This window comes from Toxoplasma gondii, chromosome IX (assembly GCF_000006565.2).
Source record: "Toxoplasma gondii ME49 chromosome IX, whole genome shotgun sequence".
Lineage (NCBI taxonomy): Eukaryota > Apicomplexa > Conoidasida > Eucoccidiorida > Sarcocystidae > Toxoplasma > Toxoplasma gondii.
In genome coordinates, this window is record NC_031477.1 from 176,669 (window position 1) to 202,326 (window position 25,658).

Below are 25,658 nucleotides of genomic sequence, written 5' to 3' on the forward strand. Positions count from 1 at the left end.
ACGTCCCCTCACTAAAATGATACTAATGAGAGGCACCAGACGCCTCGTTCCTCTCTAGCCACGCGTCTCATGTCTGACATCAACACGCAGTGCACACGCACTGAGACAAAACACAATATCTGCACATCCGCGATACGCCTCTCAGACCGAGACCACCGCAAGGGCATATGTGCGTGTGCAGTCTCAGTGACCCACACAGCCACCATGTTCGTTTCTCAGTATTGCACTGTTCTCCTAGACACCTAGTGAATCAAGTCTTATATCCGATATGGAACCCACGTCGCCCCAACGTCACACGCTAACTGCAAGCCATGCGATATACTCACCCTACGCCGCCAGACAAACCCCAACAAGCCCTATCCCCTTCACAGTAGCTGCACGGAGCGGGTCACGCGAAGCGACCGTGAGCGCTGTGATCTCGCCTTTTTCTACTCCACCCTCACCCGGAAACTACAGTCGACACCGAAACCCAGCGGTAACGCCGACAGGGAGACGGGTCTCTGACGTCAACCGTGCAGACCGATACAGGAACAGGCATGACGATCGCCGACACGCAGCGCCTTTGCGCAGCAGACGCAGTTTGGGCAACACAGTAGAACGCCCAAATGAGTTTCCGCATTCTTAGCATTCCGCAGTCATACACAGCGCAGGTGACAATCGTGACAGTCTCCTTTAGATTTCGCAGGGTGGCGCAGCTGGCCGGATTGGGTGGTCTCTTGCGACGGGCGTGACATGAGGTTAGGTCGCCCGCAGCAAATGTTTCAGCCCCGCTGCGCATACTTCCTGAAGCTGGAGCAAAGCACCGCGCCACGCTGCCGACCGAACAGATGCGATGCAGCCGACACGTGAGACACTCTCTCCGGCAGCGGTGTCTGTAGACGGGTCCAGTGTGACGAGGCAGACACAAAATGCCACACCAACAGGAACTACTGCTGATCCCTGCCGCAACCCAAGCATTGGGTGAAGCTCGTCAAGAAGTCAGATGTGGTGCGTATTGCCCCTGAGGCAGCAAGAGAGGATGGGGATATTCGGGCCCCGACTGGCTCCACTATTCTGTCAGTTACAGTGGTTGGCTTGTTAATCAGTTCCATCAAGCAAACCAGTTGTTATAGGTCACAAGGGTGGTGCGCTTGGGGTTGCATTCAGACGGCCCCCAGTAGATTGTCGCCAATCCTAACCTGTCGCCGGCATCTACTTGCTGGTTCAACCTCTTTCATCGTCTTGGTACCACCCCCTTGAGAGCCAGGGAAACGTAATGGCGATGGGAAAGTGCCACACATGAAGCATCACACTTCTTATGGAAAACCGTTCGCCAGAGCGTAGTACATAGAACTTGCGTGTCACCGGAGATGAAGTTGACCGAGAAAACCGCACTGCTGGGGGAGAATCTTGAAATCCAGTTGGTATGAACAGTTATTTTTGCTGTAGATGCTGGGTGCAAATTGTCGAAGGGTCGCCCTGGAGCGTTGGAGGGTTGGTAAGGACGAGTCCTGTTCTCACTGAAAAGGATGAACACACTACCTGCATCCTGTTGCTCTGGGAACCTAGCTTACACATTTTTCGCCGCTATAACCGCCTTCTGCAAGTCTCCGTCTTGTGTTTCCTTCAGCATCGCCACGGATGCTTCCCTGTGGGCACTGCATGAGCTTGGCAGAAGCCAGAAGTAGGCCGAAGACGGATGCCAGCAAAACGCCCACCGTGGCGGCAATAGTCTGTGTTGAACGACGTGACGGCGCCGTTGTCTCTTTGGCGTGGCTTTTTCTGCAGTGTAACAGGCACGCATGCGTGTTGTTGCGCAATCCTGGATTAAGTTTGCGCGAATGAAACTAACGATACGCAAGCCAGGAAACACGCAGCATGTGACACGGACGACTGCTCCTCCGTGCCAGGGGTCGCATTCAGTTTGGGCATAAAAGGGGATGATACCTTGTATGAAAGCCGCCAGTTGTGATCGAAGTCTACCGTGGCGACTTGTAACATATACATTTCCCCCGCAGGAACATTTGCCGGTCCCCCCTATACATTTCTGGGTCGAAAAGAGTGAACGATAAGTTTCAACACGTATTCCCTACCTCCCTGATTTCTTCAAGCCGCCTCCACCGCGTCCGCCTAGCTGGTTCCCTGTAACCAGTCTGGCTGAGCTTGAGACTGCGGTTTCTCCATTCTTGACATTCGTCTCGTTTATTGCCGGTACAGATTCCAACACCTCGGTCACTATTGCTCGACTACCGGTACAACAACCGAGACCCTCATACAAAAAAAGGGTGAAGCACACCAGAGCGGCGGCCGAAAACGGATTCACCATCTTGCCAATCAAATAAAGAAGGAAAAGACATGCAATACGTCTGATATAGGTTACGCTGTACACGAGACCTGGATGGCGTTTCGGTTTGCTGGGAAACGAAACTACTGGACGCCGCCAAGCGCAAGGCCAACACCGCGGAGAAGTCGATTCTGTGCTATACTCTGTTCCGGGGGGGCCGAAGCACGTACGTGCCCTGTGCTTCGCGACCGCCCGTGCCGCACGCGGGGTACATACTCGTCTCCTTCCCCCACCGGAACCGCATGACGGATTGTCCACACAAGCGTTGCACGGTGGATCTTGCACGATGCAACTGGATCCAAATCAAGGAGTTGATACTGCCAAAGCGTGTGCTCCCCACGGCATCGAAACGAGAAGCACAAAACGAAACGGAGCGTGGAAGATGTTTGAGGGCGAAAATTCCCAAGAATGGGAACAAAACGAGCGTGGGACCGCTGAGGCGGATGATGACTTCGACCTTTTCCCGCGCATTGTACAGTGTCACTGCAGAGTGCTGATATCGTGTCTCCAGCGAAGCAATAAGGTAACATTTTTTAGGAGGGGACTGGCGGAGGAAGAGGGCGAGTGTCCCTTAAGCCCCTAATCGGTCAGGACAAGTGGGGTACGCGGCTGTCTATGCTCGTGCTGTGGACACGTGGCACAAGTTACGTGATGACACAACACGAAAGGCTCTCCAAAGCCGTTCAGTCGTAATTGCCACGATACCTGTTTGTACCTCGGCTGATGCAACCGCTTTTCTCCTGTCGTGTAATTTGGCATATCCTTGTCCTTCGCGTTAAAGGGTCGTCCTCGTCGTGTTACGGTTCTTCCCACAAGGGGGAAGCTGGCGTTCCTGGTGCGAACCGTCCCCGGCAAATGGCACTGTAGCATCGATTGTCGTCGTGACCAGCAACAGGGTGATGACAGAGCATTTACATTTGTGTTTATCATCATGTAGGCGTGGAATTCCATCCCACTTTCGACACATTCACGCTGGCATACCTGTAATAAGCCCAAAGTTTTCCTTCGAAAGGAACCTGGCTATCGTGCCTTATTCTATTACAGGTTTGAACTGGAATCGATCAAGGCTTCAGCCAGATAAATTCCAACGTCCTCAGATTCGGAGACGCTGTGTCCAATGTGTCGCATGCTGGTACGGAGAAGATGAACAGGCAAATAAACGGTCCAGCTCACTCATCGGCAATGGGAGATGAGCCAGAGGCTCACTTTGTATAAAACACATGTTCCTGGCAAACTCGGTTCACGTAAGCACTAACTACGACACTAGGCGAATGCGCCGCCATGTACGAAACTCCATGCATAAGGAAACCAGCTACCAACTCTCCTGGTTCCTTTACGGCACTGCATATCTCCACTATCGCCGATAATTGAATGTCCCATGCACCAAACTTCTGACTGAACAGATCAGGTTCGTATTAGCGGGAAGCCAGCGTCGATGTACGTTGGACTAGAGGCAGTCGTGGTCGCATGGGGCGCCGAAACAAGAACAAATCACAAGCCCGCAGGCAGGCGTCCGATCGAAATCTATGCACATGCGCTGAGTCAACGTAACCGTGATTTGACGTTTACTGTTTGCGAACGTATCCGGAACGACGAGGATTCCAACAGAGGACCAGAGCAAGAATGTCATACCTCTGATCTCACCATTCAAGAGAAGTACGCTTATGGTATCTCTTTTTCCCTCGCAGAGTACGACTTGCAGAGCCTGCGTCAGCATACTGTTTCGTGGCATGTTCCTCACTCTCTCAGACTACTGTCCGTCCTTCTCGATTGGTAACCCCACGTCTTTATCAGCAAGGGAAATTCTGCTTTTATCAAGCTCTGTGTGTCACTTCAAAAAGGAAAAAGTCCCTGTGTGCGCCCTAGATCGGATTGGTCAGCCGAATCCGGTAGACTGGGACAGTGGGGAACATGCCTAGAAAAAGCACGCTAACGCAGGCTCTGCAAGTCTCACTCTCTGAGGGAAAGGAAGAAAGACCATAAGCGTAATTTTCTTGCGTCAGTTTGTGAAAAAACGCTCCCATAACTTATATACGCACTACAGCTTCCAGTGGCAGCTTGCTTCTCTGCCAGGCAGGCGCTACCCTGAAACGGTTCCGATACAGCACTAGACGCACTTGTGAGAAGGGCGTACTCGAAAGCCTCACTCGACTCCACGTTGCAGGTGCCGGTTTTCTGTAAACGAGCTCGGGTCAGTGCGGAGAGCACTTGCAGTGCAGTGTTTTCAACCAAAACGCTTTCCGATGTGAGCCTCACCTGCGGGCTTTCGTGGCACTACCATCGTCGTGGAACTGAGGACATGGGCGACAGTCACTTCACCCTAGCCGTACTGTTTTCTTTTTGGCATTTCTTCTTAACGACCCACTCGTGCGTAGTGAAACATGCATCCTGGTTGCGTCGGATGAACATCGGGCGCCACGAGAAGGGTCGTCCTTTTGCTAGATCGTCCTGCATCTTTTGCTTGCGGAAGAGCCATATCAACAAACCCTAGCCCCCGAAAATCCAAAATCGCAAACCATAAACTTTCTACTAAGCCCTAACTTAAAATTAAACCACAATCCCTAAACAATAGGTTATAGGCCGTACGCCATAAACTAAACCCTTGCCTAAATATGAGTATTCGCTCCCTTCAAAGCTATTGTCTGGATCCCATAATATAAATCTCTTTGCAGACATAAAGCTTCGGGACTTTAAAGCCTAGCATAATTCCATCAATATATCTGCTAACGACCTCAACCCGAGGTACACTGTATATATTAGCCTCCAAAACACGTGCTCTCTAACGCTGTCTCATGGCGTTGACAGTTTTAGGCTTGATGCTTGAGTCAATCCACTGCGCAAAAGGTGACAGGCGGTAGAGTATCTAGCATCCATTCGCCGTAGCCCTTCAAATAAGGGGAACTCTACACTTTCAGTGTACCCGTCGTGGTCAACCTGCCGCTTGCCCAGCCACACTTGTTCCGATCCATTGCTTGTCGCATGCTAAAAAATGGAATGGTTTTGGCGTGTTCAAGGTGGATTGAATATTAGCACACGTTGTAGAAAGGGAGACAAAGACCTGTAGTGCTAGTTTGCTGCCCTAGCACCCTGCAATTTCATATTGGAACGACCTGCTCCCACTTTGCCGCTCCGGGCTTATAGCCATCTGGTATCTGACACAAAATCCAGCTTCAATATGTTGTCTCTGTCTTGCATTTGTACGCCTTTCTCGCAAAAGAGCTCGCATTTTCCCACACTTGGCGCCAAACAAGACTGTTATCGCGGCTGTGTACACCAAGGTCTTCAAGATCCGCCTTTTCAGCTAAGTCGCTGCGCAGCGATACCACTGCTTGGATTTCGCACCTGGTATCCAGAGCACGTTGATTATTAGTCTACGATTTACCTCAGATGTTGCCATGAATCAGTACAAAATCCTAAAGCTCGCAGGCGGCTACACACAATCTAGCGCCCGCCAATATCGTGCAGCTCAGGAGACGGTGGCTACATAAGTCAGACATTGATGTTTTTTCTCCAGAAGTGACTGTACGGACTTCAAGATCATCCATCTTAACAGTTTTTTTGTGACTTTCATCCGTAGCAACAGAGGTAAAAGGGATTCAAGGGTGCGACAACCATGTTTCCGCTCCGTGATTTTTCCCGTCTCAGCCGTTCGCGTCCGCAGTTCGCATGCAGTAGGCTAGTAGTGAACAGGAGCGCCCCAGCCCCGGTCCCCTATATCAGTTTGCAGTCGATTTCACCACTTTCGTCCCATTCAAGTTCATCAATGGTTCTGTCTTTTATGGTGCAAGAATCTTCACATCACCCTCATTAGCATCGGATGAGAACGGTTTTTTCACTGATAACGTTGCACGACTACATGCACAGCAGCTGGTCCACTTTTGTTATGCGAGTCTTCTGCGCCGGTTCTCTCGCCATCGTTTGCACATCCTGTTGGAATCTCGTCTTCGAAAGTTAACATTTGTGCTGCCGTATCAAAACCATGGCAGTGTCAGTTGAAGGTAGTCAAGATGAACGCCATCTATCCAACTGCCACGATATCTGGGCAGAGCGAGTCAAGCAGTGCCACGGTGAAGGATCACCTCTAGTGGTGGTAGTTGGCGCGCAGTGGGGTGACGAAGGAAAGGGTAAGCTTGTTGACATCCTTTCCGCCCGCGCGGACGTCTGTGCCCGATTCAACGGCGGACACAACGCTGGTCATACTCTGGAAATTGACGGCGTTAGGTATGGCATGCATCTTCTTCCGTGTGGAATTTTCCATACGCATACCATCGGCGTCATTGGAAATGGAATGGTGATACATTTGAAGTCTTTGTTATCGGAATTGGAGCAGATTCAGAAGATTAACCCTGATGCACTTAATCGCCTGCTAATTTCATCTCGTGCTCATCTGCTTTTCGACATTCATCAGAAGATCGATGGGCTGCAAGAGGAAGCGAAGGCAAAGGTTGGCGACGCGATTGGTACCACGCGTAGAGGAATAGGTCCTTGTTATGCAACGAAGGCGTTGCGCTCTGGCATTCGTGTTGGTGAACTTTTAAATTTTAAAGTATTTGAAACGAAGTATAGTCGGTTGGTTCAAGAGCTCAAAGAACAGTACCGCCTTGAGTTTGATGACAAGGAAGAGCTCGAAAGGCATAGACGTTACGCCAGCATCCTCGCTGAAAGAATCACTGATACCGCTGCATACATACGTAAAAGCGTGAACGAACGCAAAAGAATTCTAGTTGAAGGTGCGAACGCGGCACTGTTGGACGTCGATTTCGGCACTTACCCGTATGTGACATCGTCCAACACAACTGTTGGTGGAGTGTGCACAGGACTTGGCATCCCGCCTCGTTTCATCGGTCTTTCTGTTGGGGTCGTTAAAGCTTATACAACGCGTGTTGGAGAAGGGCCTTTCCCTACAGAGCTTACCGATGCAATAGGCCTACATTTACGTGAAAAGGGAGGCGAGTATGGTACAACAACTGGGCGGCCAAGACGGTGTGGGTGGATAGATATCCCTGCCCTTGTGTATACTGCCCAAATCAATTGCTTTGACTGCATAAATTTGACAAAGTTGGACGTTCTGAGCGGGTTGAAAGAGCTTAAGATTTGCATCTCGTACAAGAACAAAGAGACATCAGCCATTGTGGCACCAGGAGAGTTTCCTTGCAGTGCTGAGGAGTTCAGCTTGTTGGAGCCCGTGTATGAATCAATGGCGGGATGGAACGGTAGTCTGGAAAAGTGCAAGACGTTGGAGGATTTGCCGGAGGCGGCCAAAGCATATGTGAGGAGGATTGAGCAGCTTCTGTCTGTACAGTGCCGGTGGATAGGTGTGGGACCAGGTCGCGACGACACAATCGAGGTGCCAGCTGCGTAATAACTTCGGTGAGAGGCTACGACTCAGTGCCTCATTTTACGGATCGTGATGTGGGAGAAGACTTTCCTACCGATCCTCTGCAATAATGTGGTAAAAAGTGGCAATGCACACCGATTGGTCATAAGTTAGGTTCCAGAGGTGCCGCTGGCATATTTGTGGCTCTTCCTCTTTACGGCAGTGTCTGTTGTTTGCGTCTACCTTCATGGGCATTGCATTTGTCATTTTTTGGAGATGGATTTCCAGATGGGAATTACGGACCTCTTCCAGTTTCAGTCTCACAGGCATCAGCAACCATCGCTACGCCACTTCTATCGGTGGGCTCACATTCCTGTGTGAGAACCAAACCCAACAGTTAGCTGTGGTGCACGCCGAAGTACTCTTCTGAAATTCTTTGGACATCGGCTACTCCTACACAGAACTGTACGGATGTTTTTGTAGAGACAGGCCAGCCTTGTCGCAGAAAGGTGCGTGTAGATGCTATGTGTTCTCAAGATTCACGCCATGAAATGCACCCTCCTTCACAACTGTTGCACCTGGTTCAAAAAACAAATGGCAGTACGCTGTCTTCAATCTTCTCAATTTTGATAGATTGAAGCGTAGTCCGAGTGTTTGACGTGAGGGTGATAGTCGCAGAAGTGGTGAGAGAGACCTGACCAGTTGCCTAAAAAATCGTCGGCTGTGTCGTATCTTTTATTGTTCTTGCGAGTGATTGCACTCACCGAGCTATATTGGCCTGCATGAAGTACCTCGTTCACAATGAACGGAACACCATTGATAAAAAGGCTATTCGCGTGGGCATCTCCGCAAGGAGACCCAACTCCCACCAGCATACGATAACTACCGTAACTGAAGCGAGCTGCGTGGGCGGTAACCTGCAAGGCAGTCATGTTCTTTCTTACGAGGGCATGTCGATGGACCACGAATTGGGATAGTTACAGTCAACTAAGCTGCTACACTTGTCTGCCTCCGAGCAATTCGGTTCTGGGAACGACACACCGCCGGTCATGGAAGACTCTTGACGGCAGAGCTTCGGATTAACAGGTACGGTCTCATGATCCCATCCGTAGAAAAAGCTCCCGTGAGCAGCTTTGGCGGATCCGTCGTCTGATGACGGGTTATATCAAACAACCCGGTGACCCTCATGCCGGACGACGAACGGTTTACCTAAGACATATCCAGCAGGAACAAAGCCGCTAGCCCCACCTCCAAACGCGATGGAAATAGATTGCTCTTGCCGCCTAGCAACGGACGCTGACTGTATATCGATCGCGCGTGGAAAGTAGAGTTATTTCCTATAAACCAAGTGTTTCATACCTGAATACAGGGAGAGCCAATGAAAGAAAAAGACCCTCCAGTTGCGACAAGGGCGAGAGGGTCCCGCATAGCTGAGTCGTGGTCGCAAATGAGTTACTGACGACGCCGTGTCTTTGGCGTACTAACCTGTTATCGTAGCCTTTACTGCCGTCGTCGTATGAGGACTGAGCTGGTACGTGTGATCCCCAGCCTGCACCGGAATCCTTTGTACATCACGAGAGCCTGACGTCATTAGGTCAGATTCTGCAAATTCGTCAAGAAGACCCGTGGACCTACCTGGGAACTCAATTGAAATTTCAGTTGGCCACGAAGTCGGGTCATCCAGTGGCTTGAACTGTTCCGAACAGCCGTGGGCACCATGGACAGATTCGCCGTCTGTCGTTGTCTTACTTGAAATGCAGCAAGTTGTACAGGCTCCGTGAAATAAACCATGATGTACTGGCCGACTCCATGACCCGATGAAGTTCTCCAGGCACCAAATGGCAAGTCCAGGTTTTTCCCCGAGAAGCCGGCGTTGCAATTGTAAGCGGCTGAAGACGGATACTGTCACCACGTTTTCACGCACGCTAGATTTGTTGAGCCTACCCGAAGCGTACGAGGATGACGTGCATGAGCTAAACAGCTCAGAACCTGTCAGCGAAGCCACCTGGGACTCTCCCTCACACACTTGCTCAGCTCTCCTTGCCGGAGCAACGAAGACCATAAATGATGTGCCTGTGTGACCCAACCGGTGAGCAATAAAAAGAGTCAGGTTGAGTATGTTTCGTATGCTCATACCAACAGGAAGAGAAAATCCCGTAACGCCGGCTAGAGTTCGTCCCCCGTGTATGTCAAAAGGAATTTGTTGACTCGCTTTCACCTGCAGCCAGGGATGCTCGCAAGTGGTTGGTATTAATCAGAAAAATTTATGTTTACCGCGTCTCTTTCAACGAGGTATATGGACAGACTGTCTCCGGTGTCCTCGAAACGCAACGGCTGAAAATGTTCTGCGGAGTGCTGAACAGGTCGGACTCCACCGTGCGGGACAGCGACATATATATATGCGTCAGCGGACACTTCAAGCTGCAGTGCGCTTTTGCTTGGATTTGTTCGTGTTCGGATCATTTGGGACCCTTCGTATTTTGAAGGAATGTCCGCGACCAGATACTCCGTGGAATCGGTGAATGCTAAAACTCCATTTTCTAACAGAGACCTGAAGCAGGGGTCAGTGTTTCTAGCTGCACTTCGGAGACAGATATCGTTCATACATGTCAAAGGTATCTCCAGAGAGGCCGCTGATGCGTAATGCGGGAAATGAGGTGCCTTTGAAGAGATACTCGGTCGGGATTATTTGGTCTGGAGTTGAGCTTGATCTCCACCCCAAGGAGACCTTTGCCTGAGTGTCAGTGGGATATGCTGTTTTGTTTCCACTATCTGTCTATGGAGCTTACTCGGTCAGCGTTGATGAATTTGAGTGCGCTAAGATGGAAATATTCCACTCGTAGTCTGTAACGCCGGCCTCCTTCCAGTTGCTGTGACGCCATCGAAGTGGGTTGGAACTGCTGCTACGATTCGACTGAAGCATTTCACCTGAGGAGCTGAGTACGTCTTTCGGAGTCCGGTATCTTCCGTTGGCTCAAGGATTCTGATCGGGTTGTCCGAAAACGCGGATCCCTCCGCAGGTATCGGCATCCGATCAACGATTATCGGTGATCCATCGAGGAATACCCTAGCCCCACAGTCTGCATGGATAGCGAACTCAAACCTTCCAGTTGTAGGTGCCATGACATAACCATCCCATCGGACTGAGAAATCTTGGTAGGGAACGCCTTTCGCCGGAGACGAAGATTCCCACATAGCGTTCAAAACTCTGTCGTCCGCGTAAGCAATTGGCGGGCCGCGGAAGCGTGCGTTGTTGTAAAAGCTTGCACGTAGACCGTCTGCCTGTGGCTGACAAACACAAGTTGCCTGAGGATTTATAACCAGGAAGGAAAATTTCTCAGCGAACCTTGTCTTCGTATCCCCTGACAACTGGAACAAGGTTAGAAGACGTGCTCCAAGATACAAACCATGAAACACGATACCTTCACAGTTCAGTGTATTGGCGGCGGCCTTTTCATAGTCTCCGGCAATATCCTGCTTCACGGACACGATCGTCTGCTGCAGTTGATGGATTTTCGATGCGCCCGCTTGGAGCTCCGACAGTGATTGTTGTGCGCCTGTGAGAACATCCTCAGCTTCCCGAGATCGCCCACTGACAACATTCGACTCTACGCAGATCTGCAATCTCGACGGATGATGCACTTGCGCGATAAGACAAACGACTTCTACTAACTACCTCCAGATGTCTGTGTACGGTATCTCTCAACCTCCTGAACATCATACTAGGTGACCTCAGAGAGCAGGAGAGCACTGTGGAGTGCCCTTACTCGACCTGCGTATCCATTTGGTGTGCTGCTGATGCCATTTCCGCCGCCTTCCGATGGAATAGCGACCTGCGGAAAAGCGCGCGATGAAGCAACCGCCTTCTCATACAAAGTGATATACCTTACCTAGCGCTGGCACGAACATCGTCATAATTAACTACGTCTGAATATTTTGGCATAAAGATTCGCTACACGCGTACGCCTGTTGGAATTATCCGGACCTTGGCAATAGTCCCAGTCCCTAATGCCTTTGCCCAACAACTGGACTTCGACGTAACACCACATCCGACCTATAAACAGTCAGTAAGCATGTATTTGCCCCCGTTGTATCACGCCGTCGTTTTACCGACTGTCCCATCAGGTGCCTTGCTGTCAGTGCAGTCGGTGTACGTAACATTGTCCTGAACGAAGGCGGCCGCACAGAGCCTTCCATCTATGGTCTTCCGGTGCACTTGGCGGTACTCGGTTAAACGCTGACGACGAATAAAACGTAACAGTTTTTCGAAGTCCACGGTCGCTCAAACCTGTAAAGCTTGTCGATCGTAACCGCTCTCCTGAGCTGATGTGCCCACGAGCCCGAAGCACGCCGCAACCGCGGTTGCGTAGAATTTCACCATATTGCTTGACACGTCCAGTAAATAACAGGACAATACGAACGATAACAACTATACTCCTACTATCGTAGGACAATAATGAGCACTTCTTCACTTCATCAGCCACAGGCAGCCAACACTGGTAACGCTACCGGCAAATTCCCACGTATGTACACCAAAAAAAATTGTCCTCATCCCTAAGGAAAAAGACACACAAATAAGGACCCTCAAGAACTCCTCAGTCACGTTCTTCGTCTTCAATTTGCTCTAAGTCACGCATAGCGTTCACTACTGAGTGGGCAATTTCCCGATCCTGGTGAGAAAGTACTTCTTCCGCACCATCGGGAGCAACTTTTGGAACAGCCTTTTCTATGCCGCTGTTCTTGATCTTCATGCGAATCAAATCGACGATCGCCATGTCCGTCTTTCGGGAAAGGACTGCAAGCTTTTTCTCCACGTCCCGCTTCAGATCCCAGTTCGGCCGACGGGGTGCTATCTGAGCCACCACATCCTGAGCGAAATTGCACAAATGTTTGCATCGCATGTCAGTACATGAAAAAGGCCCTCACTCACATTTCTTCAAGTTGATAATCTGCATTCACATGTGGATGTCGGTCATGGACTGGAATGTGACACGAGAGCCTCAATGCCTTCCTGTCGCTGCAAGCCACAGTTCACCTAGAAAGCCGGTTGCGACTGTCAAACGGGATGTTCGATGTTCTACTGGCAAATCTGACAATGATCCCTTATCCATACCTCGTTGGCGGACGAATTGATAGCGTCAGTTGCTTCTCTGTCAATCTGCTTCTCAAGTTCTTCGACGGAAGGCCGCGGAAGGCAAAATCGCCTGAGGACGACGTCTCGAGGAACGTAATTACGAAACCTCAAGATCACTTGTGAGTGCTCTCCAACATCCAAGTAGTCCAGTGGTCTCTGTGTCATTTTGGCTCATTGTACACTGGTACGGGTTAGCACCTCTGACTTCTGATCAAGACCGAGAAGGGTGAGGACTTTGCTATCGCCCTCTGCGAAAATTGGCTACGGGCGGAAGACATCGGCAAAAGATGGACTGGTTAAGTTTCCCAGAGGGGAACTAGTTGTCTCCTGTAAGGCGGTGGAGTATCAGTCAGAAGGGCGGCTTCATTCATCTGTGATTCTCTTCCCCAGAAGGTTTCTAGAGACTAGCATCGCCTTTCCACATTGTTCCGCTGAAACGACGTGGAGATTCCCCAGGACAGTAACAGGGGAAAACTGAGCCACCGCGCGCTGCGCAAAGCGTACCACCAGTGTTCACCGCTGTTTGATGGCGGCAACGTTTCCGCGCTGACCACGTGAGTGACGGTCGTGTGCTCTCGCTGCATGTGGCCACCGATTCCCACGTGCGGCGACGGAGATTGAGTGGCGCGCCAGAAGGGCTGGAGCCATGCGCGGGCCTCTGGCAGCTATTGTAGTCCTGATCATTCAAGTGGAGCCTCTGTGCCTTAACAAGCGTCGCACAAATTTTGTGCAAGGAGGAAACCTGCTCAGTTAACAATAGAATATTGTGACAATTGTTTTTTTGGAAAATCGGAAGCACTGCGCTGGCAATGATCCTTGGTGCGGGCGGCAGTTGAGCCCGGCGCCTTCCTTTAGCTGCTAGATCCCTATGGCTGTCTTGCGCCGGCTGTCGCAACAAGACAAAGCGTATCCCAGCAGCAGACAGCCATGCTTCACAAGACTGTCTCTCTGCTATTTTTTTAAACCTGCAATCACCCTTGTTCAGCAATTAAGATCATCTGCCGCGCATGGTTTAAGAAGATTTCGGGGATGGTATGGCGTCACCCATTTCTTTTGACGACGTCGCCTAGATAGCAGCCGGCCGCCGCCGTCAAGAGTGGCAGCGAGATTTTGCAAGGGCGTCTCGTTTAAATCATTTCTGCAAATATCCTCGGCAATATATTTTTTATTTATTTTCAGCACCAACTCATGGGGTGACGCAGAGCAACGCTGACCCGCCGCGTTGACCCGAGTTGCCCAGGACACCGGCATCGTTGTTGACGCGAAGTCTCCTCGGTGCTTATGAAACTACTACTTCTCGTGCTATTTTCTGCTTCATCGTGCTTTATCTCTTTACTAGTTCATTTCAGTTGTATCAGGCACTCATTCGGTCGTTGTATCGTGACGTCCGTTGTTTCCGTGTAGGACACTTCGGCTGTTCCAGGTTGTGCCTCATGAGCATGTCTTCGCTTCAGCTCGCGTCTGCGGACGCTAGAATGGGGAAGGAGGATAGAGCCACAACGGTCCCAGGACCAGGAATCTCGCGTCTTTCCCTACGACAGTGCGTGTGCAGTCTTCTTCTTTCCGTATGTACACTTGGGATCCCAATTAAGTCAGCCATTCTGGGCGTTGCATCGTTCTCAGGGAGTGATGTGAGTAGATTCTACGTACCCCACATAGGGGGGGTTGGAGCACGGTCAGTTTCTTTGACTGAAGACGAATACTTGCCAGAACAGATCAACTTCCCCCCAGCAGCTGAGGAGGCACGCGATGGAGTTTTTTCGCAATGGAGAGGTGTTCGTCGTGGGGTGGCTGTTCAACGGCATGAGCATTTTGATGGCTCTGCCATTAATTCACACGAAGAGGACGCAGATGTCTCCTTGGAACAGCTCATGAATGACCTCGGGGTGGGTGAAGATGACGTAGAGGAGAGAGTATCAAGCTGGCAGGGGACGTCTCACAGTCGCTCAGGTGCCGATGTCACGATGAATGCGTTTGGTTTTTCGGAGCTGAAGTCAACTAAGTCATCAACCGCGCCTAGTGACTCCGTCAAGGCTGCAGCAACCAGATTGAATCCATCAGATTCGAAATATAGAGAGCAACGAGTGATGGATCTGCTCGAACAACTTGAGACTTTAACTCGACAAACGCCAGTTGCGGGGGAAGACGATCAGTTTGTCGACTTTTCGTTCGAGCCAGACTCGGTAACGACAAGTGACATTAACGAGTCTCCTTCCTCAGTAGAAGGCAGGCGTGATGTGTCGCAGGCATATGGTGACATTCGTCCTAAATCAGCGACTACCCTCTTCCGCGACACCGAGGCAGGCATTTCAATGACGGATGTATCCGGCGACGACGATTCGTCGGCAAGACATGGTGATAAAGGCGACTCCTCGAATGAACAAGCCATTGAACCTCCAAGCGCCAACGAAGCAGCTGAATCTGATTCGTCACATGATTCAACAGATGTGGCAGACGGACCGGCGGAAGCTGGAACGGAAGATCCGTCTGGAGGCAGTCCACATTCACCTGAGTCTGAGCCAGGCAACGCCGTAGCCGAGGAATCGTTGACATCCATGGAGAGGAATGAGAAAGATACCGCTGCGCAGCCAATTTCAACAGAGCCAGTGGCTGAACAGCCGGACGTTGAAACTACATATACAGAGACGAACACGCAAACACCGAAGCGGGATACGGACGACGAGATACGCCAGCAGGGCCGTATGGAAGCCCATTCATCTACGCAAACTGTTACGTCGAAAGCACCCGCCGATTTTTCAGACATGATGTTGGCGAGATTACGGGAGGCATCTCGTGGCATGGCGAGTGTCCTGCAAATCGTCGAGCATGGCCGCTTACTAGATGACGATTCACTCGTGACGGTTGCATACCATTTCCCATTTGAAACTCGTGAGAGTCGAAGAATCGCGTTTATCATAGTTGCCTTACCTCCAGGCTACACCGCACGAGCTGGGCGACCGCTATGCGAATCAGTGGATCCGGACATGCCTCCCCTCTCCTGCGAAGTGCGGCTTTCACACCTGCCTGAGAATGCATTGCGTGAAACATCAGAACAGAACGTCTTTATTCAAGTGAGTAGCGCGGACAAAAGTCGCAGCCTTCCCCTCGGAATGCATCATTTCGCCGTTGCTGTCCACACTCCTAGGCTTCCAATCGCCCCCAATATACCTGCAAACTGGTGGTTTGTTACATTCCGCTTCACTGGCGGTCACGCTGTTACCAAACATTTTGAGAATCGTGTGCTAATAGCCCGCGAAAAGTGCACTTGGGGCAGCTGGAGACAGGAAACTCCATGCAGCTCCACGTGTGGAGAGGGAGTGGAGGTGTGGAGCCGTACACTGTTTGGGGGAGAAAGTGAGGAGGCCTGTGGTGGAGCGTTACTAAAGAAAAAATGTTTCAGAGCGGAGTGTAGTGTCAATTGCCAGCTGGGTCCATGGGAAACAATCGTTGATTGTACGAAGAGTTGTGACGCAGACAATCGTCGCGGCTATCAGGTGAGCATTCGTAAGGTTCTTATGGACAAGGATGGATGGGGTGTTGATTGTAAGCGCCTCTACCCCTGGAATCCTGAGGCTCGAGAAGGATGGTCGGGAAAACTCGGCGCCGTTGTTCGCCTCTCCGTATGTGATACAAAGTTCAGGCAGGCATGTGAACCGGAACTCGGATGCAGGGTTGAGGAAGTCAATACCAGAACCCTCTCGGTTTCCTATCCGTGGGGCTCTTGTCCTTTTCCCTGTGGAGGCCTCGGGAAGATCACAAGTATCGTTCAAGTGGCAAACGGGATACCCAGGTGGCTCGGCGAAAAGGATTTCCCCGAGTCTTTTCAGGTTCCTTGCAGAGCGGACAAAGAACCGCTCGTCAAGCGTGTCCCGTGCAACACGTTCGACTGTGAGGATTGCTCTGTATATCTGGAGCATGTGAAAGACACCACTTCATTTCGGGCCTGGATTTTCTTCCTGCCGTCGCAAGATGCAAACACCATCAGAATCACTGCTCCTCGAGGCATCAACTTTGACCTGAACGCTTCCGCGTCTGCTACAGATGCCAAGAGTGGTGAAGATCAAACGGGTCATCCAAGGGCAGATGGTACAGGGCAGAAGGCCATTCTTGCAGAAAATCATGCAGTAGGAGCCGGCCAGGCTGTGCACTGGAAGGCGACGCATCTCCTTCCTCAAGCGAGAATGCCAACAGAAGAGGAGATTTCGGTCAGTGCGGCAGGACGACAGAAGACCCAAAAGAGTCATGCTGAAAATCAGAGATCCACGAGCAATCCCGACACCGAAACGGGCAAAAGAACTCCAGAGGGCATTCGTGAGCTTTATAACGAAAACGCTTGTGCCACTCTTCCTACATCTTTTGGCTACATCTCCAGTTGTGGCGTATCGCCGTCAACAAAGTACGAGGGTGCTCAGCAAGCCACGATGCATCTGTCAGGGTTCATCGCACCCCGGGTGGACGCTGACTTCGACCGGCGCATATACCCTCATTTGCAGCCTGAGAGCGCCGAGCGCCATCTGAAGGAAGGGTACGTCGAGGAAAATCGGAGGCCCGAATGGATGGCGGTGCCTGTCACTCTAGAGCAAACGACAGAAATGGAAACTTCTGGAAACTTCTACATGTGGCTATCGAGTACTTCGAGTCCTCGTGATCCGGAAGTCTTCAAATGCCATCTGAAGACGAAGCTAGCTGTCCCAGTAAAATGCCGATATGACTATTCGGTTGTAGATCCCACGGATTGTGCCGACTGCCACCTAGGCAGCCCTAAAAAGATCATGACATTCCGGCAGTTTGTTCCAGCAAAGCATGGAGGAAGCTGCTCGATTCCTCTAGAGCAGCGATTCAAGAATGCCGTCGCTGTGTATGCAAAGTGCACAAAAGGCTGTGGACACGTACAAGACATGCATTCGTCCCCTGGTGCTGCTGAGGAGACCAGTGGAACGAACGTGGGCACAGGGAAAATCAAAACAGAAGCAACACCTCTATCATCTCGCCTGAAAAGCGTGTCGCGGGGAACTCTCAAACGAATACTTGACCGGGCAGCAAATCGACTACCCACTGAGAATGGTATGTATGAAGCTGTTCGTGCTTCGTCGCAAGTGTACCGCATCGATGTGAACGGGATCCCGGCTTTTGAAGACGTCATGAAGCAGATGGCCGACACCACATCAAGTGAAGAGATGGGAGAGCTTCACACAGGTCGTGACTATACAGGAGGTTCACAGGAGCATACGGACGACGCAGCGGGAAGCTCAGCAGCTACAGATAGTTCAGCAGAAGAACGACCCGTACGGCTAGAAGCAGAATCCGAACGCTCAGACACTGGAAGTGCTTTGGTTCAAGAGGAAGGTAGCAGCACAACCAATAGTGGTGAAAATGCGTCAGATATTGAAGAGGAATCGGAAAACGGGAAAATCGGCTATTAGAAAGCCGTCGTCGACTGGTGCGGGAGGTTCATGAGGCGAGGAGCAAGGCTGCAGCCACTTGTGAGTGATTCAGCCTTACATAGGTCGAAGATTCTGCTGCAGCTCCTTCTGATGTGACAGCGCCCCCACTAATTTTATGCCGTTCTAGATGCGTGCCTGTGATACATTCGCAGTGGTGTCGATGGAAAAAGATGTGTTGGTGGATGCGCTGCATAGGGGTACTAAAGATTCCTGATGAAATGAACTGAGATTCAGTCGAGGAGATGCAATTCGTTAGACATAGAGTACTATCATGGATTAATTTGCGAGTACTACTGCAGTGTCTCAGAAATTGCCTCTATGCGTCTGCTGCTTTCAGAGACTTGGCCGTGCATCACCAAATCCGCCAGCGCTGTGTACAGCATTATTTTCAGTAGTTGATTTTCGAGTTTGGCGAATTAATGCCGATGCAGTACTTGCAAACTCAAAGTATAATCGGACACAGCCGTTATTCAACGCCCCGCTGATATCGTTTAATCTTTTTACCAATATACGGATTTAATCGCCGCGGGGCCAATCACGGAAGAGCACGCGATCAATCAGACTCATCGGGTTTTACGCATGGGTACTCACTGGGTAGCGCTTAGGATGTTGCAACCTTGAGGGGTGGAACAACACCGTCAAAGCGACGGTTCATACTGGTGAATGCGTTTCGCCATCATGCTTCCTCTTAGATCCAACGCTGCTGCATGGATGTTTCCTTCACGGCCTGCATGATACTTGGTACCTCAGGATTATGGCCTAATACTAGCGATTGCTCGCCAAGAACAATAGCTACAGAATGCCGCTGTCTCAAAGCTGTGTTAAACATTCTGCTGGTCCTTTAGTTTGTATGACTACACAGGCGCAGTGGCTGATGTACCCTATTAATGCCGTTATTACATGCCAGTCCTAAGAAAAACTTTAAGCCCTTGATCCATGTTTACTATGTAATTCTGCTTCAGGAAGAGCCAGTTTGGGTTCCAGTGTTGCTCGGATGTCTTGGGCCTTAGAGCTACTGATTTCCAGGCGATTTTACTCCTCATGAGGTATATATAATTCGCCAGTGGTAGCGAACTCGCGTCCAGCAACTTGTGTTAAATGATGGTTCGAATGACCTTCACAGAAGTTTATGCTGGCCGTCGTCCTCAACACGTCTATTCCTCTCCATTTAACATGTGCTGAGCTACTGTATCGAAACAGAACTATTCGTGCCTAGAGCAGCTCGCTTCGACTTACCTTCAATGTTTTAAGGCCTAATATTCAATAAAGAAACTCTCCGTGGTAAACCACCAGTCGCCAACGAAGGCCTAGGAGTCGGAGACATCGACTGTAATCCTTCATTCGACCCTGTCGTTAGTTTGCGGATCAGGACCTTCTTTTCAATGTACTTAGTTCACATTTGCTTCCGCCAGTGGCCTTCCTGGCAACACGACCGGGCGTCCGAATGTGGTGTGTTCATTGTCGCTAGTGTGTGAAAGACCGACCATAGATCTTGCTTGCCCTCGAAGCCCTCAGCGGCTTTTGGCAGAGATCTTACTGTGTGCAACGTGGTCCGGATTTGGCTATGGGCAATAACTTTCGATATCTATCCGGATAAATTTTACCTGCGATGGTTCATGCGCATAAATCGTATCACCGTGGTCCTGCATTGTTCTACGCCTTTGAATTGCACTTTTTTCCTTTGAAGGGGACAGGGCGATCAATGCCTAGGACTGAAATATTGTGGAAAGTAGTGACATATAGAACAGGTTTCAATACGGGGATGGAATTAGCCAGACAGGAGGGGCGTCCCCACAAGGCGTTAGAAAAACGCGGCAGGCCAGGCGGGGGCTTCACCAGGGTGACAAGTGTTTTCATGAGCCGGCAAATTAGGCAACCTCTCTTCAAAAAAGTCCCAACCATGTAGTGTGGCGTCAATGCAGTTGAACCTGCGGGTGCATGTGTTACCTTCGTCCAGCCGCTCCTTTGTAGGCGGACACGGTACGATGACCCACTCTTGAACACAGAGACGCACAGGTCTTTGAAACACAGTCCCAACCTACGGCGCACTGTGAAACCTTTTCTGCCGCCTGATTTTGAACGACTTTGCTTCCTGGTGTACAGCGCTTCTAAAGCATGCCATTCTACGTCGTCTCATGCTGTTCTTCGGTGCTTGAGATCGTCAGTGTATCATGCAGAACCGATGTCTTAGTAAACATACATCTCGAACACTTGCACGTCATTTCATTTTTCACAAACTGTGTCTCATGCGTGATGGGCAAATGCTGCTTGAAATCACATCCGAGTACAGTCCCTTCTGCCAGTAAAGTGCACATTTGCGCCTATGTGGTATGCCTCCTCTATTGCAATCAGTGCACTGTCTGCAACCATACAGCAAACAAAAAGAATATGCCATCAGGCAACGCGTCATGCTACTGAACCCGAGGAGTCGACAAATGTTGTATCGGCGTGTACTCTGAAGACGGGTTGAGCATTTTCGTATACAACCACGTGCAGTGTATTACCGTTCCTAGTAGGCGTCGAGTGATTGACGAAAATGACCACGAGGTAAAACATTGGCGTCGCAGCGGTGGCAGGGTGTAACGCTGTACCATACACCATTGTCAGTAGTTGCATAAATTGTTGGCATAGAAAAAACGACGTACCTGACCTTGCAGAAAACCTAGTCTCTGTAGGCGGTTGGAACTGCGCGTACGATAGGGTCAAAGCTGCCGAGATCGCTGCATGCCGTATGCCGCATGCCGATGTCTCGATACTAACTACACCTGGGCTACACACATGAGGGATAAGAGTTACCGCTTAGATGACACACGAATGAAAGGGACTACATTTTTTAACGGTTGACGTTTTGGAAAAGCAAATTTGTTATTGTTTGTAAATGGGTCGTGTCCGATGGTTTATTGGGCGGCAGATGTGTGTCTACTACGGCGTGACTGTACGATGTCTCTCTTCACGTCAACCCCGTTCCATGCGGTCGTCATGTAGTGGTGCAAGAGATGAAGCCTCTCTGAAAAACACTGTAGGTGGTCATATTGATGTCATGCACAAAAAGTTTCAGAGCTTCTGGAATGGCGGCGTGTGTCTGGCAATATGCAGCATCGTTTCCGGACATTACTACCACCGGCCGGTGGGCCAGCGAGAGCTCCGGCAGCAGACTGTCACCCCCAACTCCACCATGGGACGGATGTCCGGGCACCTGGACATTTGTCGGGAGGTGGTCCGAATTCACTAGGTGTTTTGGCCGTATCTGATCACACGTATCCGGCAGAAAAACCTCTCGGGGACGCCACTGGGCAAGGCAGTTTTCTTCAGTGTAGCATGAGCGGGTTGATACCGGTAGACGCTGGGTACACATTGGAATATCTCCGATTTCTCCTTACAAGCTCGTGTTCCAGGATGTCACCCTTCTTCTTTTTGGACAGACGTTCAATCATGGTGAAAGGTAGAGAAATAAGGCCACCCTCCGAACTGTGCCCTGACGGGGCATCGCCGATAACCCCAGCTGCACGACGTACATCCGATACCACGAACTATGGCGTCGTGGTAAGATCATATGTATATCCTGAAGAGCTTTCAGGAGCTTGTTTGGTTAGGGTTACAACGTGGCCGGCTGATGTGAAGTGCGACTGGCAATCGATGTCAACAGACCCTGATATTGATCTCCCGAGGAACGCTCATGATCCTGTAGAAGGACACTCCGTGGACTCGCCCAAATTTGAGGAAGGGCACACAAAGGCAACTGATGCATTGCCAACAGCAGGTGGTAATCAAGTTGTTGGAATTTCGCATAACAGACTTCCAATGGAGCAGGACGTGGATGTGGTCGTGTGTCACGAGGCCGTAACGACAGGTGCAACCGGAGACTTCTTCCGTCTGCTGGACCTCACGTAGGGCAGGAATCAATCCGCTTAGTGTTGATATTACGACGAGCTTTATGTTATGAGGCGAATTTGCCTATCAACTTGGGAGAGAGATAAGAAATAGTCCAGATGGGCGTTGATTGGCGACAGGAACTACGGCGTTTAGAGGCCGTAACCCTTACGGGAATTTGCCGATCAAACAGAACAGCTGAACGAGTTGATTGTCCGAATGCAGGAGAGATGCTGTGTACTGTTGTGCTAATGGAGTGCAGAAAGAGCTGCACGCACAGCTGGCAACATTCAAATCATGTTTGTGCTCAGGGAACATCAGGTGGAGTGCTGGAAAGGAGACGTCTACGAATTTCGAGAAGGCGGAGAACCCGATTTTTCACACAGCGTTTTCGTCTGTCGCGTGTACACGGTAGGCTACTAAGTACTTCCTCTGCTCGATGTACTTTTCGGTGGGTGTCACCGGCAGTCACAGCCATCTAACTGCAGAACTCGAACAGTCGTGAGTGAATATGTACGGCAATGTTATTCAGAGTGCGACGGTTCTGCAAGAAATCGAAAAATATCTGTGTTCTTTTCAGGACACAGCCACTACCAAGGAGGCGTACAACGGGTGCTTGCTAGTACATGTTTGTGCTCGCTCATCCTTGAGCCAAAGAACGAGTTTGTCGGATCTTCGGCAGGCAGCAGCTCGTATGACGAAGTGCCTGCTCAAAGTTCGCGAAACTCTTCGACCGTGCGTGAAGCTGAAAAGGCGCCACTCTCTAAGCATAGGCGAATCAAGTCTTGCCAAGTCACCTGGAGTCTTCCCCATTCCGGGAGACGGCCGTAGAATGTAAAGCGACTCAAGTATGTTAGGAGCACCCAGGGGTCTTCGGATGCCTTGAGCTCGCGCGTTTACTTCCGTGCCTTGGCATGAGCTTGATGTTATTTTCGGCCGTTTCACCACAACGAGCGTTGTCGTTGTCGGGCGCGGGTGCACGCATCGTCCCTCTAGTGCTGCAACCAATTTCGCTGAGTGTTGTTAAAACCGCTGCCACGTGGGAACACTGGGTAGAAAGGTCTGAATCGCGATTCACCTGTACAGAGACATTATCTACTTTTGATGTTGCCAACTTAGTTGTTATCATTTTCAAGAGGTGATTCCGTGGAGTTGGGTGGAGACGCGACCGTGCTCAGTCTTTGTCAGGTGCTGAAGACAGCAGAACTCCCAACGCAGAAGCATGGACCACTAACACGCCTAAGATACAAGGAGGTGACCAACCACATAAACGATCGCCGTTCCCTCAGAAGCGCGCGTTAGCTCAACTTGTGTAACTTTAGACGGCGGCTATCTGGTGGTTTCATGCAGTAGAGCCGAGGCCGTACGATATAACATCGTGCTGATAAGCGTGACGAAGCTTCCAGGAAGCCCCATAGTATCGTGCAACGCGGTGGAACACCGGTTGTCTCTATGCTCGAAACCAGCGGTGCTGGTATATTTGTTTCGCTTGGCACTTGAAAAGCGCTTTGCAAGCCTGGTTCACGTTTTCTGAGAGCAGAGTGCACGTAACGCCCCACGAAAGTGCGTGCAGATCGAAATGGTGGAGCGTCTACGTAACGACAGGTATTGGAGCAAGTTTGATCGGTTCTACACTACGAAGTTTCCTAAAAATACTTTTGTTAATATACCCGACAAATGGTCGTTATCATTGTTGCACGACTTATGGGAGCGATTGACGCCAGGCCGCGCAACCGACTTATGCCCATGCAACACTCACTCCACCCAAACGCAGAAATTACATTTGACAGCCCATGTCATAGTTCAGCTTATTGTATCATCGACCACACTCAAAAATGCTCTAGCTTGAAAGGCAGAGGAAAGTAATTAGCGCACCACAAGCTGGAAGAAGATGTAATGTTTGGCTGTTCAGTGTTTTGCTGGCAACTTACCGTGCCGATGAACGATGATAACGGCAGCAAGAAATACTTTTTCTGTGATGCGCTTTTCCTGGATCAACAGTTGGCGTCACTCCATTTTGAGTGCTGCAAACTAGAATGATTCTTGTACCTCCTTCGATGGATGCTTCGAGAGCGGATAGTCAGCAGCATGCTTCCCCTCCGGTCTTGTAACTATGGGACCCGCTGCTCTTCAGAGCCGTCTGTCTCTCTGCCATACGCGGGCACTCTGTGTGCTGCATTTGTGTACCCAAGGACCGGGGCCCGTAAGCCTGAAAACTAACTCTCGTCAACGAAGCCGAAATCAAGGAGTTGTATCTATGCAGTGTTCTGTGTGTTCCGTCTGTCTCACAGCGCAACTGCTCGCGGGTGGCACGCAAGAACGGGCAAAAGATGAAAGGCGGTAAGGACATGATGCAGTCTCCGTGCCAGTAGTCACAACGTACTTGCAGTTCCTTTTTAATATGGTAATAGTGCCTGTAAGGTTGAAACTACAAGTAGCGGCTACTGATGAGCTAGACTGCCAAGATCTGAAAGAACTTTTCGGACTTCAACCCCATGTTAATATAGCGCTTCGCATGGTTACTTTGTGATGTTGCTTCAGAAAAAACAATTTCCCTGAGTATTTAATGGCCACAACCACGGCAACCGATTCGGTTGAAACATCGTTGACGACCGTCAACCGTCTAATTTTTCAGAACGCCTTTACTTCTGTCAGATCCCCACATAGTGCTCATTTCAGCATTTCGCCACGGATGTCATATTATTCCGTTCTTGTTTTGTGGCAACACAGGCAGCATCGCTACATTCTGCGCTGTGTGTTCCCATGAGGTCAGATGGTTGCTACACAGCCGACGTGATGTACAGCCACCAATTCTGGCCGTTAGACCCATCTTCCTCCAACAGCCACAACGGCCATCAGCGACTAGTTCGGTTTCGAGCGAGTGGACTGACTTGTCATCGATGACTATCCCTCACGTTTGCCTACTGGTGGGCCACGTGCCACCTCTGCCGAAGAGTACCTGCCGTCAACTTTCTTGCTGCTAAAGTACGCTCTATGGCGTGTTAACAAATCTGAACTCCCGAAATAGTGAGACGAAGGGGATATTCCGTGGTAGGCAACCGCATCCCGCCCTCTCCTGAAATCTACCGTATGCTGCACTGTCAGTCGTTCTCGTGCAGCAGATAAATTGTCTTCAGGTGACAAACGGGTCTTCATCTCATGTTGCGCGAGTGTTTGTGACAACACGGAATCAAGATGAAGCCTCACAGATAACATTGTGGGTCCAGAAATTTTCCCCTGTTGTCAGGGGCTATGCGAGACGGTTACATGATGAGAATGCTCTGTCCAAGGGAGAATTACGACTCCTGACATCCGTCGTCTTCGATGGCATTTTCATTGCCGAACAAGTCGACTGCGAACTAAAGCAAGCTCATGTCGGCGATACCTAGTTTTATGGAAACCTCCGCGTAGCAGAAGCGGGAGGATGTGACATAACTATGCTGGATAATCCTGAAGAATAAATGCACAGATTGTTATGCAGCATGCGGCTGTGGGTTCTTGTGCTACCCGCAGCGTCATACTTTTCGTTCGAGTTGTGCTGCCACAGAAAATAGAGGAAATCAATGGCGT

General features: G+C 50.4%; 7 protein-coding genes across 7 annotated transcripts; 4 read left to right on the forward strand and 3 right to left on the reverse strand.

Moving 5' to 3' along the window:
* Positions 1-786: 786 nt before the first annotated feature.
* On the reverse strand, positions 787-2,448 carry TGME49_279460 (Toxoplasma gondii family B protein). Its single transcript, XM_018781841.1, has 2 exons — positions 2,073-2,448; positions 787-1,761 (listed from the first exon to the last, which is right to left on the reverse strand). Exons 1-2 carry the CDS (start codon positions 2,303-2,305, stop codon positions 1,545-1,547), a joined length of 450 nt encoding a protein of 149 aa, XP_018636202.1. The 5' UTR covers positions 2,306-2,448; the 3' UTR covers positions 787-1,544.
* A 3,626-nt stretch (positions 2,449-6,074) lies between these two features.
* On the forward strand, positions 6,075-8,422 carry TGME49_279450 (adenylosuccinate synthetase, putative). Its single transcript, XM_002371944.2, has one exon. It carries the CDS (start codon positions 6,303-6,305, stop codon positions 7,683-7,685), a length of 1,383 nt encoding a protein of 460 aa, XP_002371985.1. The 5' UTR covers positions 6,075-6,302; the 3' UTR covers positions 7,686-8,422.
* TGME49_279440 (PA14 domain-containing protein) lies at positions 8,261-12,021 on the reverse strand (the record flags this gene model as incomplete). The annotated part of the gene is made up of 21 exons (XM_018781840.1): positions 8,261-8,531; positions 8,585-8,789; positions 8,850-8,940; positions 9,000-9,070; positions 9,126-9,221; positions 9,276-9,333; positions 9,390-9,529; positions 9,585-9,713; positions 9,777-9,858; positions 9,915-10,191; positions 10,247-10,374; positions 10,430-10,510; positions 10,569-10,928; positions 10,987-11,009; positions 11,063-11,248; positions 11,304-11,350; positions 11,408-11,473; positions 11,531-11,567; positions 11,626-11,694; positions 11,751-11,877; positions 11,929-12,021. The coding sequence occupies 21 exons, from the start codon at positions 12,019-12,021 to the stop codon at positions 8,261-8,263; spliced, it is 2,637 nt and encodes an 878-aa protein (XP_018636203.1).
* A 214-nt stretch (positions 12,022-12,235) lies between these two features.
* TGME49_279430 (cwf18 pre-mRNA splicing factor protein) lies at positions 12,236-12,939 on the reverse strand (the record flags this gene model as incomplete). Its single annotated transcript, XM_002371942.2, has 2 exons — positions 12,236-12,508; positions 12,754-12,939. 2 exons carry the CDS (start codon positions 12,937-12,939, stop codon positions 12,236-12,238), a joined length of 459 nt encoding a protein of 152 aa, XP_002371983.1.
* A 554-nt stretch (positions 12,940-13,493) lies between these two features.
* On the forward strand, positions 13,494-19,985 carry TGME49_279420 (hypothetical protein). The gene has a single exon (XM_002371941.2). It carries the CDS (start codon positions 14,208-14,210, stop codon positions 18,195-18,197), a length of 3,990 nt encoding a protein of 1,329 aa, XP_002371982.2. The 5' UTR covers positions 13,494-14,207; the 3' UTR covers positions 18,198-19,985.
* A 948-nt stretch (positions 19,986-20,933) lies between these two features.
* Positions 20,934-22,926, forward strand: TGME49_279410 (hypothetical protein; the record flags this gene model as incomplete). Its single annotated transcript, XM_018781839.1, has 3 exons — positions 20,934-22,105; positions 22,400-22,499; positions 22,669-22,926. The coding sequence occupies exons 1-3, from the start codon at positions 21,309-21,311 to the stop codon at positions 22,924-22,926; spliced, it is 1,155 nt and encodes a 384-aa protein (XP_018636204.1). The 5' UTR covers positions 20,934-21,308.
* Positions 22,927-23,002: 76 nt separating this feature from the next.
* Positions 23,003-25,408, forward strand: TGME49_279405 (hypothetical protein; the record flags this gene model as incomplete). The annotated part of the gene is made up of 4 exons (XM_018781838.1): positions 23,003-23,148; positions 23,251-23,342; positions 24,380-24,428; positions 24,862-25,408. 4 exons carry the CDS (start codon positions 23,003-23,005, stop codon positions 25,070-25,072), a joined length of 498 nt encoding a protein of 165 aa, XP_018636205.1. The 3' UTR covers positions 25,073-25,408.
* Positions 25,409-25,658: the final 250 nt, after the last annotated feature.

Coding starts and splice junctions, on each gene's coding strand:
- TGME49_279420 (XM_002371941.2), top strand. CDS start 14,208: ATGAGCATGTCTTCGCTTCAGCTCGCGTCTGCGGACGCTAGAATGGGG.
- TGME49_279450 (XM_002371944.2), top strand. CDS start 6,303: ATGGCAGTGTCAGTTGAAGGTAGTCAAGATGAACGCCATCTATCCAAC.
- TGME49_279460 (XM_018781841.1), bottom strand. CDS start 2,305: ATGGTGAATCCGTTTTCGGCCGCCGCTCTGGTGTGCTTCACCCTTTTT. Junction 1,762..2,072: donor GGCTTGAAGAAATCAGGGAG/GTAGGGAATACG, acceptor GTTACACTGCAG/AAAAAGCCACGCCAAAGAGA.